A 14,959-nucleotide genomic window follows, 5' to 3' on the forward strand; every position below is an offset into this window, starting at 1 on the left:
AACCATTATGAAGTGGACTACATAAGCAGCCTCATCGAAATTAATGGGACACTTTTACTTATCCCATTAATGTCAATGGGAGCAAAGTGTGCCATCAAGTCAATTTCGACTCCTGGCACCCACAGAGCCCTGTGGTTTCCTTTGGTAGAATACAGGAGGGGTTCACCATTGCCTCCTCCTGCGCAGTATGTGACGATGCCTTTCAGCAACGCCCTATATCGCTGCTGCACGACAGAGGTGTTTCTGGGAAACATACCAGCGGGGATTTGAACCAGCAACCTTCTGCCTGTTAGTCAAGCATTTCCCCGCTGCGCCACTTAAGGTGGCCACCAATGAGAGTACTCAGAGCTAATTTTCTGACACCTGTTAGGCTGCGGGGTGGGGTATCCTGAGCTTCAGCACATAGGCAGCCAACCAAGAGCAGAAGAGGTCTTCACCCTCTCCTCCTACAGCGAATGCTTCGACTTCAAGCCAGCAATCCTCAGGTGCTGAACGAATAGCCCGGATGCAGGGTGGGGAGGCAGGAGGGCTCTCAGTACCCCCAGGAGCCTCTCAAGTACCCCTAGGGGCATTAGTACGCCATGACCTAGGTGTCTTGTAGCATCAGCTTTCATGGTCTCCTTTTGTTTTGCTGGTCGAATGACCGTAACAATACAGATTTATTATTTATGGCCCCCTTCATCTGATGAATGAAATGCTATCCTCCGTAAACTAAGATAGATACACAAGCGTGGAGAAAGGCAACTGTAAACAGCCATGAAATATGAGAGGCACCATCTGCGAGAACTGTAGATACAGCTTAAGTGCACATACGGGAACCGTTGGCCATTTGTTCTTCTATATACACTTAAGCACTTTCATCGCATTGTCACAGATTGTCCCTCTTGAATTTCTTGCCAACTGCACCCACCGCTCACATCCCGCCCCCACCGCCTTCTATACCCACGTATGTATGCCACCAACTGAGAATACCCACTTGATGCATCTGAAGTGGACTCTCACCCATTTCTCAATGCAGCAGCTTTTAGGGATGAGCCTTGAAGATGCTACAAGACACCCGCCTGGTTCTGCGACAACCGACTCAGCGCAGTTCCCCCACCCACCCTCGGGAGTGATTTTTAAAGCAATATCCATCCACAAACAGAACAGTGGACTTAAATAAATCCTAGTCAATCAAATGTACTGTAAAGGATACCCCCACCCACCCCCAGGTGGTGTTGCCTCTGGTGTGACCCCACTTTGGGTCCGAGAGCAATTCAACTGTGGCTCACCAGTTGGACCCCTCCTGCAGACCACTCCAGTCCTTCCAGGCCAGTGACCGTCACCATTCTTCAAGCAGGGGCCACTTGGGCAAACAACCCTCAGCCACTTCCCCCTGTGCTGACCTCCGCACAGACCTGCACTTTCCTCAGTGCTGGGAAGGCTCGTTGAGTAAGACAGGGCCCTCTCTCAAAAGCTCTAGGAGGAAAGTGCCCAGAAGGGTTACCGTTCCCCAGCCCTCTGCGTGTACCTTCCAAGACGCTGCAGAGGCTCAAGAGGGCTCCATTCCTCTTAAAGGAACTGAGGCACACACACACCGCACCACCCCGGCGCGGGGCAAAGTGTAGCACTGCACAATGAAAGTGTGTCGTCTTCGCATGGTGCTGGGGGGGACCGTGCAGATCATTCCACTCTGGGCCACACCAGGCCCATTAAATAGGAACATAAGAAGCTGCCATCTACCGAGTCACACCATAGGTCCATCTGGCTCAGGATTATCTTCACAGACTGGCAGCAGCCTCTCCAAGGTTGCAGGCAGGAATCTCGCTCCGCTCTATCTTGGAGATGCTGCCAGGGAGGGAACTTGGAACCTTCTGCTTTTCCCAGAGCGGCTCCATCCCCTGAGGGGAATCTCTTACAGGGCTCACACAGAATCAGAATCAAGCTTCTGATTCTGATCCTGATTGCAGTGCCCACACATCAAGTCTCCCATTCAGAGGCAACCAGGGCGGACCCTGCTTAGTTACGAGGACAAGTCATGCTTGCTACCACAAGACCAGCTCTCCTCTCCTTAATTAGCCAGGGAGACGCACTTTGAGTTGATGGGGGCTGCCACTGGCCCCCAGGCCTTACAATGAAGAACTTTCTCCTTGACTGAGTCCACATACAACCTGCCCAGTCTGAATTGAAACAGGCACACCACATTTCTTCACCCTCAAGACACAGGAAGGAAGAACACATTCCCCAGGCAAAGCAGAATCCATCTCTTGAACTAGTTTCTGCCCATTCCTAGCAACAAGGCAGCCGCCATCACTTTCTGGACACTTACTTCAAGATCGCTGGCATCAACACTACCAGCACTCCATTCTCCTCTCCCTCTTCTCCCCTCTCCCTGTTTTAATATTAACCCAGAAGCTCATCTTCCAAACGAGTCATCTCCGCAAGGCATTCAAACCAGTGTGTAAGGGGGTGCAGGAGGGGAAGGCTGCTGGAATCCATCTGGCTCACCACCCACAGCAATTAACGGCAGCAAGTGACACCTTCAAGAAGCCTCCATGACAGCTCTGTTGGTGAAGCCGTTTGTAGTTTGGTGACAAAACCTAGAAGAACCCAGATTATGATACTGTACTGAGCGATTTCCCTTGAGGGCCCAAAGTAGCTGTCTAGCGACTGGGGATGACAACTCCTGTCTAGATGCAACAAACTGTCTCCAACACACACAACAGCCGACTCTACCCATAAGTGATCCAAGCAGGCTTCATGCTGAGCGTCTCTCCCTTTCTCCTTCTCCCGGCATTCCCGCAGGAGGCAGCAAGATACAACTGGTGCATTACCGCCACCGCGCTCTCAGTTAGATTACCACCTTTGGCTTTTTAGAAATTTGGAGACGGGGAGAAAGCAATTGCTAGAATGTAAATATGCCTTATCGCCAATTCCTGAAATCTTAGCACTGTAATATTCGGCCCTAAATCTTGCTTGCTGCTGTTGCTCTGAACTGTATTGAAAACTCAGCCGGCCCTGACTGTTGCAGACTTACACAATTCTAAATAATTTACACAAAGTCTAAAGAGAAGCAACAGATCCCCACGCGCGCACACACAGCATACCTGGGGAATTCATTTCAACAGCTCTGACACAAGCGAGGGCACAACGCTATTTAAGGGAGGTGTTGCAAATGGAAATTTGATACCAAACACAGCGTTATTAATATACAATTAACAGTACAAATCAATCTGTTCACGACTCTGGCCCTATGCACATCTCATCAGATGTGACCCCAAGTTTAGTTAGAGCTGGGAGGCAACGTGCAAAACCAACCTGGCTCAAGAGCCAACACATATACAAACAAATCCTGGAAATGTGTATACAGATGTCCTCATATCATAAGCAGCTGGGAAACTAATTTAACCAGGGCTTCATTCTGAGAGTCAACAGGGTAAAGGGGCTCAAAAAGGTTATACTGGCTAGAATAATTAAGATGAGGGATTGTTTCAATGTACTACCATTATACATTCTGAATGTTTTATTTGTCATAATATCGAAGCCTTTTCCGGCCTGACCTGCCAGAGCCTTCAGCGAGTTGAAGACACACCACCCCTCCAAATCTCTGGAATTCCCATAACAAAGTAAAATCAACCACAGGAGCTTGTCGTCATTCTTCCTGGTTTTGAACATAGCTGTACGAGCCGTCTACCACTTAGACAGTCCCTTCCCTCTCCCTCCATGGAGCTGGTGGTGAGATTTCAAGGGGTGTTGCAAGGGCACACTGCCTCTGAGCATGAACTTCCCACACCCAAGGTATACTGTGTATGAATATGGAGGCTCTGCTTAGCCAGCATGGGTAAGCACTACGGGCAAACTTCCCTTTCCAGTGAGATTTCCCCTTCCAAAAAGCCTACAAATTCAGTCACCCAAAAACATTGGGTATACAATGAAACTTGAGATGCTTTCAATTTTCACTCACGCTCTAAAAAGTAAGGAAGTTACAAGTTGCGTATAAGCTGTAAAGACTTTTTACACTCTTGTCTATTTTGCAGCTCCATGCACCCACAACTTACTTTGATCTTTCCACTCAAGATTGAGCGGGGAGAGATGCATCCAGACAGAAATCCAGAAGGAGCAACTTTCCCAGTCACTTGCTAGAGATGCCTCTGGTGAATTTCTGACAGATGCAAGGCACCGTGAATGACTTCTACAAGGCACCGTGTTTCCCCAAAATGCCACCGGACAGTGTCTGGCCAGACATTCTAGAGGTCCCCAACCCAGCCACAATAACTCCACACACTTGCTCTGAGGGAAAGAGACCAGAGAAAAAGGCCAAACAGCAAACACACATAAAGAGGAAAACACTGTGCTTTTCATGATTCTTTACTGATGCTTTTATGTAAGCCACTTTGGGAGGTTTGCCCGGAAAGTGTTAGATAAAAACCACAATAAATCAATAATCTCCTGTACAAGACACAGTTCACAAAACCTTTACTCACAAGTAGACTACATGCTTACTTGCAAGTAGATCCCATGTCCTTACTAGGGGGGTTTGAGCCAGACCGGCCCCCAAATGCGGGGTGCCGGTCCGGGTTCAAGCCCTTTACAGGTATAGGGGATTGCCTCGCCAGTGTTCCCTCCAACGCGTGCACATGTGCATGCGCTCACACATTTTCTGATGTCCGCTCAGTTAGTTTTAGATCCCGCTCAGGTTCAATCAGGAAGGCCCCACTCTGATTGCATGTATGCACACACTGCCGTGATACTGCCGCCAAGAACAAAACTCATTCCGCACACAGATAGAAAAAACTAGAGAGAACACTGTCCCCAGCCTAAGAGAGAGGTGACAAAAAGGGAATCCTTTACCTATGAAGGTGCCAGGGATGGCGGAGACGGCAGCAGGGGCTCCTCCACACCTCTTGCCAGCCTCCCAAATGACAGTCTGGCCCGGCTGCACATGCCCAGAGACCTGAACTGGCATGTGGGAGATTAGAAGGAGTCCATGCCGCTGTCCCCGGGGCCTTCATTTTCAAGGTAAAGGATTCCCTAGCCGGCTTCCCCTTTACGAGTATACCCCAAGCCGGCCCGATGGCCGAACTGGACCAGATCCGGTTTGGTCAAATCCGGTACGGAATCGAGCCGAACTGGCAAAACCGGTTCTGTGAACATCCCTAGTCCTTACTCACAAGTGTATTCCTTCTTGTGAGTAAACCCTCATGCTTACTCGTGAGTAGATCTGAAATTGCAGTAACTCCTGCTACGCATCACATCTTTACTAATTAGTTACCTACGAATAGCATGGAAGTAGACCTTGCTTGCTTGCTCACAAGTAGCACCTCAGCCTTGCAAGTAGACCTCACCCTTACTTGCGCATACGTCTACTCTTGAGAACGGCTACCAGGCTCACCTTTGAGCAAGGCTGAAGGTCTATTCATCTGTGAAGGTTGGGAGCTCACTGGTGAGTAGAACTGTAGGATGCTTACTTGTACATAGGTCTACTCTGGAGAAAGACACCAGGCTTACTTTTGAGTAAGATTTGTTTGAAGGTCAGGGTTTACCTTCCAGGATCTCATCCTTACTTGCAAGTAGGCCAACTCTTGAGAAAGGATACATTTACTTTTAAGTAAAAGTTTTGGGTGAGTGTTGAGGGTTTTACTGGTAAAGGTGCATCCCTACTGACAAGTAGACCCTCTATTACACACAAGTAAGGTTACCAAGTAAGGGAGGATAGGACTACTCACAAGCAAGGCTGCAAGGTTTTCTTGGGAGTAAAAGTGCAGGTCTACTTACAAGTAAGGAGAAGGTTTACTCACAAGTAAAGCTGTGGGTGCATTGAGACATTTCTAGAACAGTGCAAATCTATACATTCTTTACCGCTTCTATGCCACGCAAGACAAGGCAGGCACCTTCACTGACAATTTCCACGCTTCTGAAAAGTCAAAAACCCAAAGCTTCATGGTGGAACACATTCTGCACACAGCAGGTTCCAAGGTCAACCCCTGACCTCTGCAGTTGAAGTAGGCTGATGAAAGAGAGATACCTTGGAGAGCCACTGCCACCAGCACTGGGCTACCAGAGCTCCAGATTGGAAAGGCAGCGTCTGACATTTTTATGTGGTCCCAGCACCACTGCAGCAAGAGGAACTGGCACAAAATTAGTCCCCTCCACCGCAAAGCCACTCCCCAGTTAAAAATTAATGCACGCTTGTTTTTGTTTATTCAGAGGCACTTTATTGCCATGTTGCAAGTTAACAATATTAAACGTCTTCTAATGACATTTCAATAAGCAGAGATGGGTGTTGCTGCTTTCTAGAGACAAGACTAAAAATGCAGGCAATCAAATGTGCATTAGCCGCAACACTCTGGGGAAAGCGCTTTCAGCTCAACACAAGGAAGACAAACACCAATCCCCAACACTTCTGCAGCGCTTCTGTCTAAACGCCGTGCCTGGAGTACAGGCACGCACAAAATCCGGGGAGCAGAAGGTCAAGCCAGCCAGGACCAACTCCAGTTCCCCCGTTTCTCCTCTCCCAACAAGAAGAGCTAATAGAGGTTTTCTGCCAGAGTGGATTTCAATTTAGGTTAAGAGAAGGAGGGAGGAGAAAACAATGTGATAGGAGCTGGAGAGCTTTTTGAGTGATTGAGACCTAGCTAGTGGCATCTTTCTCGTTTGCAGAACACAACCAGAGAAGGAACAAAACAGAAGATGGGGCTCAAAGTCGCTGTAAAGCACTCTGAAGACTAATTGCATTAAAAGCTCCTTTCAATAGGATGGTTAACGTAAGAGAGAACATTAAGGCGATGAACAAAGACACTGGGACCAGTTTGTCATCCTTTCTGGGACTCGCTTATCGGTATGCAACATTCCCAGACCTCCATGGAAATGCCAGAGAGTGGGGTGACGAGGAGAGAGACCAATGCGTGTGTACAAGGGACTTAACGAGAGAGGCTCCTCAGATCTTACCTGGGCCCCCCCTGGAAATTACAACACACACACACACCTACATTTTAGATTCTGGGGAAATTACTGGCAACTTGTCTGCATATGTGCACGCCTATGGATTTCCATGCGAGTCTCCTTTGTAGAAGAGACACTCAGAAGTACGAGGGAGCAATTCCTTCAACTCCAGCCCCCAAAATTTCATGCCCACAACTAAGGAAACAGCACTCCACAGCAAAACTGGACCACGTCTATTGGGAATGGAAACATCCTTTGGCTGGATTTCTGAGCCTGGGTCAACTTAAACTGACCAACTCCATCAAGGAGTTGAGTTCACACACAATTTGGGGGTTTTCACTGCACACTAGAGTATAGCCCAATTCATACCAGAGGTTTAAAAAATCCACTGTTTGCATCGTTTTGGGGGGACAACTTCGAGTTCGCAGTAAAGCCTTGTAGAAAACCCACGGTAAAGCCTGCTGTGTGAGGAACTCCCAAGCATTTTGCTGTTGTGTGTTTTATTTCTTGTGTGCACCAGTGGCCAGCGTTCAACAGAGCAAGTTTCAAACCCACCCATCCCTTGCTCAGTCATGTGGTGTTCACTCTGCTCCAAACATCCTCTAAATACTTTAGGAGGAAGATTTTCCCTTAGTCAAATTCATTGCTCAGTACCCGAGTGTTTACTTCCAACTTCCCTTCCTTTCCGCAAGGAGTGAGACCACAGAGAGGTGCCAGCTTCTGCAATTCACCTGGTGCTGCATACCCGCATTCAACGTGGTTTAGTCCAATTCTACCCCTCTTCCCTATCAAAGTCCTCTAAAGCAGGGATTCTCAACGTTGGGCCCCCAGATGTGATTGGACTTCAACTCCCATAATCCCCAGACCCAGGGGGCTTTGGCTGGGGATTATGGGAGTTGAAGCCCAATAACATCTGGTGGACCAACGTTGAGAATCCCTGCTCTAAAGGGTGGGCCTCTTTAGCGAGCTGCTAAGCAGGGTCTGCTATGGACTCCATTTGGATGGGCAACTGCATGTGAGTACTGCCTGCTGTAAAACAGATGGGGCCTCTGTGGGTGGACATCTGCTTGCATGCAGAGGGCCCCAGGTTTAATCTGTGGCAGCATCTCCAGGTGGGGCTGGGAGAGACTCCCGCTGGAAACCTTAGAGAGTTGCTACCCATCAGAGTCGACAATAATGAGCTAGATGGACCAAGGGTCTTACTCAGTATAAGGCAGCTTCCTATGAGAGGAATTTTCCAATTGGAACTGGATTCCAATGGAGTAGCTATCCTGTCGTTTCTGCTTTCTTTCTTTCTTTCTTTCTTTCTTTCTTTCTTTCTTTCTTTCTTTCTTCCGGAACTAACAAATCCCGGGTGCAACAGTTGTCAGACGCCTCCCCGCAACCCACACGCCCACTCTGTAAAAGCATGAAAACAAAAGGACTCTTGGAACCTTGCATGTTGGGGACCCTGCCTGGTACCAAACTTTTCATGAGACAGTGCAGAAAATTTGTGGCCAATTGTTCACGCTTTCCCCTAGTTTACATCCAAGTGGTCAAAGGAAGAAGCCCAATGCCTTTAAAGAACCTTAATGGAGAAAAGTGGGGGAAGCTCACCGACGCTTGCTGGTAACTAGGAATTTGACTTTCCCTGCCTCTTCCATTCTGTCAAACATATGCTAGATTTAGCATAAGATGTGCTGAGATAATATTATAAGGAACTCAAGCGAGAGATCAGATTTCTACCGAGGTTTAATCCACTCCATGGGTTTTTAATATATAAAATTGAATCTCTTTCTCCCATAAATCCATGGCTGTAGGGGTTTTTAATTCTTTTGCTGCCATGGTTCCTCTCACGCTAAATCTGGCCTCCCTATGGATGTGTGGGGGGCTGCCAGAGCAGGTATGAAGCAGCAACAAGGGTTCAGCGGAGGCGAAGAAGACAAAAGAACACTTTCCACAAACTTCTCAGTATTCCAATTCTTCCCTGCAGTCCCATCACACCGCAGTGTGTATTCATCATGAGATGAAAGACTGTCTTATTTGTAGGTAGATTTTTAAAAATTATACTACTTAAGTTTGTAATTTGCACTGTGCATAGAACAGGGAAAGTGATTAAAATCATTACTGTATTCATCCTCAACAATTAAGTGAAATAAGTCACTGGTGTTTCTACCGACGAAGAACAAAACTACGTGATGAAGACAAGGGATTTGAATCCAGGTCTCCCCATTCTCTGGTCTTGGGTGACGTCACTCTTAGCCTCAGCCCCCTGTCTTCAAAATGGGAACAACAGAAGCCGACCTGGAAGGCTTCTTCCAGAAAGGAGGGCCACCCACAATCAAGACTGTAAAAATAAACTCGGCAAATGATTACAGCTTTATCACCTTTGCCACAACTGAACAAGACGCCTTCCTCAAGGGCTCATTGCTCAGTACTCCTCACTACACTGTCAGGTAGACCAGCATTATTTCTTGCCAGCCGTTTGAGTTGACTAGCTACAACATCATGTGTGATTTGAAAATTACGCACTAAGAGGACGGGTGAATATTTTGAGAGCGTTGGGGAGAAGGAACGCTCGAATCAGCCGGAGGAGGCAGTGAGAAAAGAGTGGGCTTGGCCTGTGATTTATCAGTCTAAGAACTGGCTGTGGGTTGTTATTAGCACGCAATAGTGCTTATGGATTACGAAGACACTTCCTGTTCATCACTCAATAATGACTCGTTTCTAGTTGTCATTTCAATAAGAACCAATTCTCTCTCTTTATGCCTCCAGAGTATAATTACTACTGAAACTCCTTCACGAATGGCAGCTGAAGCAGGGTGGAGGGGGGCTCATTACTGGATGGAGCCCACCAAGTAATGGCTCCTAAACACTACTGTATTACATGGGGGTGGGGGAGGCAGGGGGTGAAGGCAAGAGGGGGCTGACCAATAGCGCAGTTTGCTCAAGGCCACCCCCTGAGTTGAAAACAGAGCTAAGATTTCCATCAATCAGTGCATATGTTTCGCCATAACGAAGGGAGTTGACTTGCGCATTAAACAATGAAAAGAATGACATTTTAAAAATTGTGGGACACTCATAAGAACGAGCATTGACTCTGAATAATTCCCCCAAATTAGACAGATTGTACCAGCCGGCCACATACATCAACAGCAGAAATGAAGAAGCTGGCTACTCTTCTTGTAACTTCAGGCCTGGTGTGGGCTAACAGAAAATTTGCATTCAGCCCTAAAGACCTCCCAGGATGAAGCATAAGCAATGGACTAACACACTACATAAACCATTGTAGAAATTACAGCCCCACTTCTCCCCCCCAAAAATCGATCCAGTCTTCCACTTCCAGGGACCCACATGGACACAGGCCAAATGGTCAGAATTCACATTACAGAACATCTTTCAAGCAGAATATTTTCCCAGGAACCTGAGGCTCCCAGCTTCTGCTCTTAACCACTGCTTCTTGAAAGTTTGTTGCACTATATCAAATATCAGTAGTACAAGCCAACAACAGCTTTCCACTGGACCATACTGTTTTTCATATAGGCGAATCAAGGGTCACGTTTACTTCCGAATGTGCTCTTAAATGCATCTGGATTGGCTCATCAGCTGTAAGCGGATGCCCCGCCTCCCGCAATGACTTTTGAAATTCTGGGTTCTCTTTTGCTGCATGCAGCTTGACACAGCTGTATCTACTCCACACCCCTCTGTTCAAAGTATTTCTAGAACCCAACGACTCCTCCTGCTGTCCACAGCAGGGACCAACAGTTCAGGATCCCCATCTCTCTCACACCATCTGCTTTTGCAGCTCCATCTCCTTGGCATCGGATGGCGTTGTAAGCAACACTGTGGGCTCACAACCAAATGAACTGCCCTTTATTCAGTAACCAACAGGATCCAAGCCTGCAGGTTCCCTCCTTGGATCCGTTGCTGAGCTGCAACCTCATAGTGTGGTTAACACCATGGCTCAGCCTAACCCAGAGCGGTGCTTTACGGGCGAGAATTAGGGCAGCCTTGGAAAAGGGCAGCTTTGGAAACACAGTGCTAGCATGATCCAGACGGCCTGCCCAGCCGCAATTTAACCAGCCGGGATTCGCGTTCGCAAAACCAATGCAAGTCACAGCATGTCTGACGCCCGAGGCTGGGTCGCAGCACACCCCAATGCCCGGGTCTATCAAGAAAAGGCAACCGTGGAAGCAAAGGAGAATCAGAAGGAGCAGCAGGGGCTCGTCTGCTTTGAAGCCCCTATCGCCAGCATCCCCTGAAGCACGGTCAGGCGCGTGACCGGTTTCTGCATGCCCTAGCAAAGGCAAAGCTCATTTGAAGCGCAGCGGCCGGCTGTGTTTACACAACGCAGCCCAGGGAGAGGGAAGATTTAACACCCAGCACGGCTGAGATGCGCTGCCTCCTTGCTCATCCATCACTCCTGAATGGGACCTTCCGAGCCAAGGGCCAGGGAAACCAAGAGCGACCCACCTTTCTTTTCGTAGTCAGGCTTCTCTCCGCTCCGGCCCATGCTGTCCAGCGGCCGCGTCACCTGGGCCCCGAACCCGTCCTCCCGGCAGCCGGGCTCGGGCCGCAGGGGGTTCTCCTCCTCCTCGTAGTCGTAGTCGTCCAGGATGGGCGTCTCGCGGATGGGCATCCCGATGACCGAGTTGTGGGCCTGCAGGCGCGAGCTCCGGAAGCTCTCCCTCCCCTGGGGGCCCAGCAGCACCGACGGGATGTAGTGGATCTCGTGAGTGGCCTCCGTGCTGGCGCTCTTCTGTGGGATCCTGCGCTGCTTGTACCAGCGGCGTTGGGCGTACAAGGCTACGGTGAACACCAGCAGCAGCAGCAGCAGAGCGATCAGGCCACCCTAAAGAAGGGGAGAGGAACACACCCTTTAATCAAATCAAGGTTGCACAACTCAAATGCCCTAGTGGGCTGGAACCATCCATAACCTGGCATGCAGGGCCTGAGGTCAATTTTAAGTGCATTATTACATTAAAATTAAAAATACTATCGTGGATCTATTCCCCTGTCAAGGAACTCATAGTTTTAACCGAGGATAGTGGCCAGAAAATAGATCCTGTCCCTGCTCAATCAATGGGGCCCATGGAATGCATGCCAGCCCCAAACAAATGCCCAGGCCTCTCCTCTCCCTAAATCGCTTTCAGGTTCCAATCCTAGGCGTGGTTACATCGGAGTAAGCCTCACTGGGTACACCATGGAACATATTTCTAAGAAAACATGCAATAGGGTGGCGCTATAAGGCAGTTTCCAGCTCCTGTCTTGCTCTGGGATACCTGGGGGGCAGTAAAATAGTCCCCAAGGGCCAGATCTGGGCCCCGAGCCTTTGGTTGTGCAGGCCTATTGACATCCTGCCCCGGCAAGGGCTGCCTTCTCCCTATCATGCAAGGCCTGAAATGCCAAGTTGTTGCATCTGAAGTCTGGCCCGTGTACAACAACCTAAGAGCAGCCCTGCTGGATCAGGCCCAAGAAAGCCTCTCTAGCCCAGCACCCTGTCTCCCACAGTGGCCCACCAGATGCCTCTGGGAAGCCACACAGCCAGGAGACCAAGGCATGCCCCCCTCTCCTGCAACTGGGATTCAGAAGCCCTTTGCCTCTGAAGCCTCTAGCCATCAGGACTAGGAGCCATTGATAGAGGCACCCTCGTCTCTGCTCCGGTTAAAACCACCCCAGCTGGTGGCCGTCACCACGTGCCGTGGGCAGAGAATCCCACCGATTAATTAGGCACCCGTGTGAAAAAGCCCTTCCTTTTGCTGGTCCTAAATTTATAAAAAGGTCTCTCTTTGACACATCAAAGGGAGAAGGAAAGGAAGGGAAGGGAGCAGGGAAGAGAATCCATCAGGGCAAGTCAAGCTGAAGAGCCGTCAAGACAGGCCAAAGGCAGCAGCCTTTCACAGTACCACTGCACCAAAGTGTCATGTTCCAGACAGGGTCACTGGCTACAGCTGGGGTGAGAGGAGAAAAAGAAGCAGGTAGCCCCCTTGGATCAGACAGGCTGGTTGAAGAGCCTCCCATGCCTGCTCTCTCCAGAGCTGCCAGAACCGAAGGGGTATACTCGTGGGTCAAATGGGCCAAATCTGGCCACCTAGTCTCCCACTCCCTGTAGGTGGCAGAATGGTTGGCCACAGATGAAAAGTAAGACGGAGGAGACCAACAGACCAGTGGTGCCCTGCCTGTGGCCCTCCAGATGTCAGGGAACTACAACTCCCATCATCCCCAGCCACAATCAGTTGTAGCTGGGGATGATGGGAGTTGTGGTTCAGCAACCTCTGAAGGACCACCAGTTGGGTCGCGGCCGGGGGGACCCAATTGCACAGGGCCTTGCTCTTTCCCTCTCCCAAGTTGCTGTGTTCAGGTACCAATTCCAAGGCGTCTGGACAGCCACCCAGTATCCAAACCCAGTATGCAACCCCCAAGTGCAACATGAAGCACATCACTCAGGCACAGACACATTGTCTGCCCATGGAAGCCAGGCGGGGATTTTGTCCAGGTAAACAGGCAGTTGAAATCAGTAGCTGCTTAGCCATCGCTCGGAGGGCAGAAGCCAAGCAGCTTGGCACCCAAGTCAGGAGCAGCGGCAGGAGCAGCCGAGCATACAAGCAGCCCCAGCAGCAGGAACCGGCAGGGACCTCGCAAAACGGCATGTGGTTGCTGAGGGGGGCAACTGGGAGGCTGATTCTCCCCTCAGGACAAGGGGGCTTCAGCTGCAAGACTGACCTAAATGCTGCTCTGAGCACTTGCACATCTCTTCTGCCTTAGATGGGGATGCTGTGGTCCTCAACAGGAAAGGAGGCGGGTGGGGGGGTATACACACAGGTGCTTCGTAAACCAGTCACTCAATGGCAGCAGAGTTGGCTGGGTGGGTCTTGCCCAAAAAGAGCCCGTGTTTTGAGCAGCTGATGTCACTTTCTGCCTCAAAAGTCCTTTTAAAAAGGACTTTTCAAAAAACCTTTCTATCTTAAAAACACACACACAGCAACTACAAGTGTGGAGGGCTATACACTAAGGCTCTGGTCACTGAATTACAGCATGCTGGAGCTGGAAGGAGTCCCTGGAGGTCTTCTAGGCCCACCCCCTGCTCAGTACAAGGAATTGCAAGAGCATACTCGACCGACGGCCAGCCAGCCTCCATTGGAGCATCTTCCATGGTGGAGATGACTATCAAGTGGTCTGTGTCATGTTGCTTTAACACCCCTCCTGACAGGGTAGGATGGCTAGTCCCAGAGCAACCCAATTTTTTACAACAGCATGTCCCCAACCCCTAGACCAGGGATTCTCAACGTTGGGTCCCCAGATGTTATTGGACTTCAACTCCCATAATCCCCAACCAAAGGCCACTGGGGCTAGGGATTATGGAATTTGAAGTCCAATAACGTCTGGGGACCCAATGTTGAGAACCCCTGCCCTAGACTGTAGGGAGTTAAGACCTACAAAACAGAGACCAGCTGAGTGTATGAAATCCCACACTCAGTGAGAACCAGGATTTTGTTACAGGTGGTAGTCTCAGCACCACTCACCTTCATTGTCCTCCTTTCTGAACCCCCCCCTTTTAAAAAGCAACAGAGAGAGTATATCCCTTGAATATGCCCAACAAGCACTGCTTACATGGCAAATGGACCATTCACATCTCTGTGTTGTGATGCCTCGATAAATTTCAAGGCGTGTAAATGATGAACCCATGAAGCAGCCTTATATACTAAGTCAGCCTATTGGTCCATCTAATTCAGTACAATCTACGCCAGGCTTCCCCAACCTGCAGACCTCCAGATGTGGCTGAACTAAAACTCCCAGCATCCCTAGCCACAGTTCTCCAGGGGTTCAGATGAGTCTTTCCCAACCCTACTTGGGAGATGCTCAGGATTGAAGGTGGGATCTTCTGCATGCAGTGTGCGTGCAATACTACTGAGCTGTAGACCTTCCCTTTTTATGCCTCTTCTTCCCTCATAACCAAGACCAGCAGTGCCCCTTCCTTGCATTTCAGCAATTAAACTGTCATTGCCCATTAGGATCCCAGGCATTAGCCATCCAAAATGGCCTCTTTCGCTGTGCCTTG

At 49.4% G+C, this 14,959-nt stretch overlaps 1 protein-coding gene across 8 annotated transcripts in view; it reads right to left on the bottom strand.

Annotated features, from left to right (window-relative positions):
- ASTN2 (astrotactin 2) overlaps positions 1-14,959 on the bottom strand; it is a 582,654-nt gene that overhangs the window by 384,012 nt on the left and 183,683 nt on the right. For all 8 annotated transcript variants that reach the window (XR_008312700.1, XR_008312701.1, XM_053281796.1 and 5 more), the window contains one exon: positions 11,374-11,752. Coding sequence is in view for 6 of the 8 variants with exons in the window: in XM_053281796.1 (XP_053137771.1) it covers positions 11,374-11,752 (379 nt within the window). In the remaining 2 variants the exon portion in view is untranslated. The remainder of the gene's footprint in view (positions 1-11,373; positions 11,753-14,959) is intronic.

Source organism: Hemicordylus capensis, chromosome 17 (genome assembly GCF_027244095.1).
Source record: "Hemicordylus capensis ecotype Gifberg chromosome 17, rHemCap1.1.pri, whole genome shotgun sequence".
In the NCBI taxonomy this organism is placed as follows: domain Eukaryota; kingdom Metazoa; phylum Chordata; class Lepidosauria; order Squamata; family Cordylidae; genus Hemicordylus; species Hemicordylus capensis.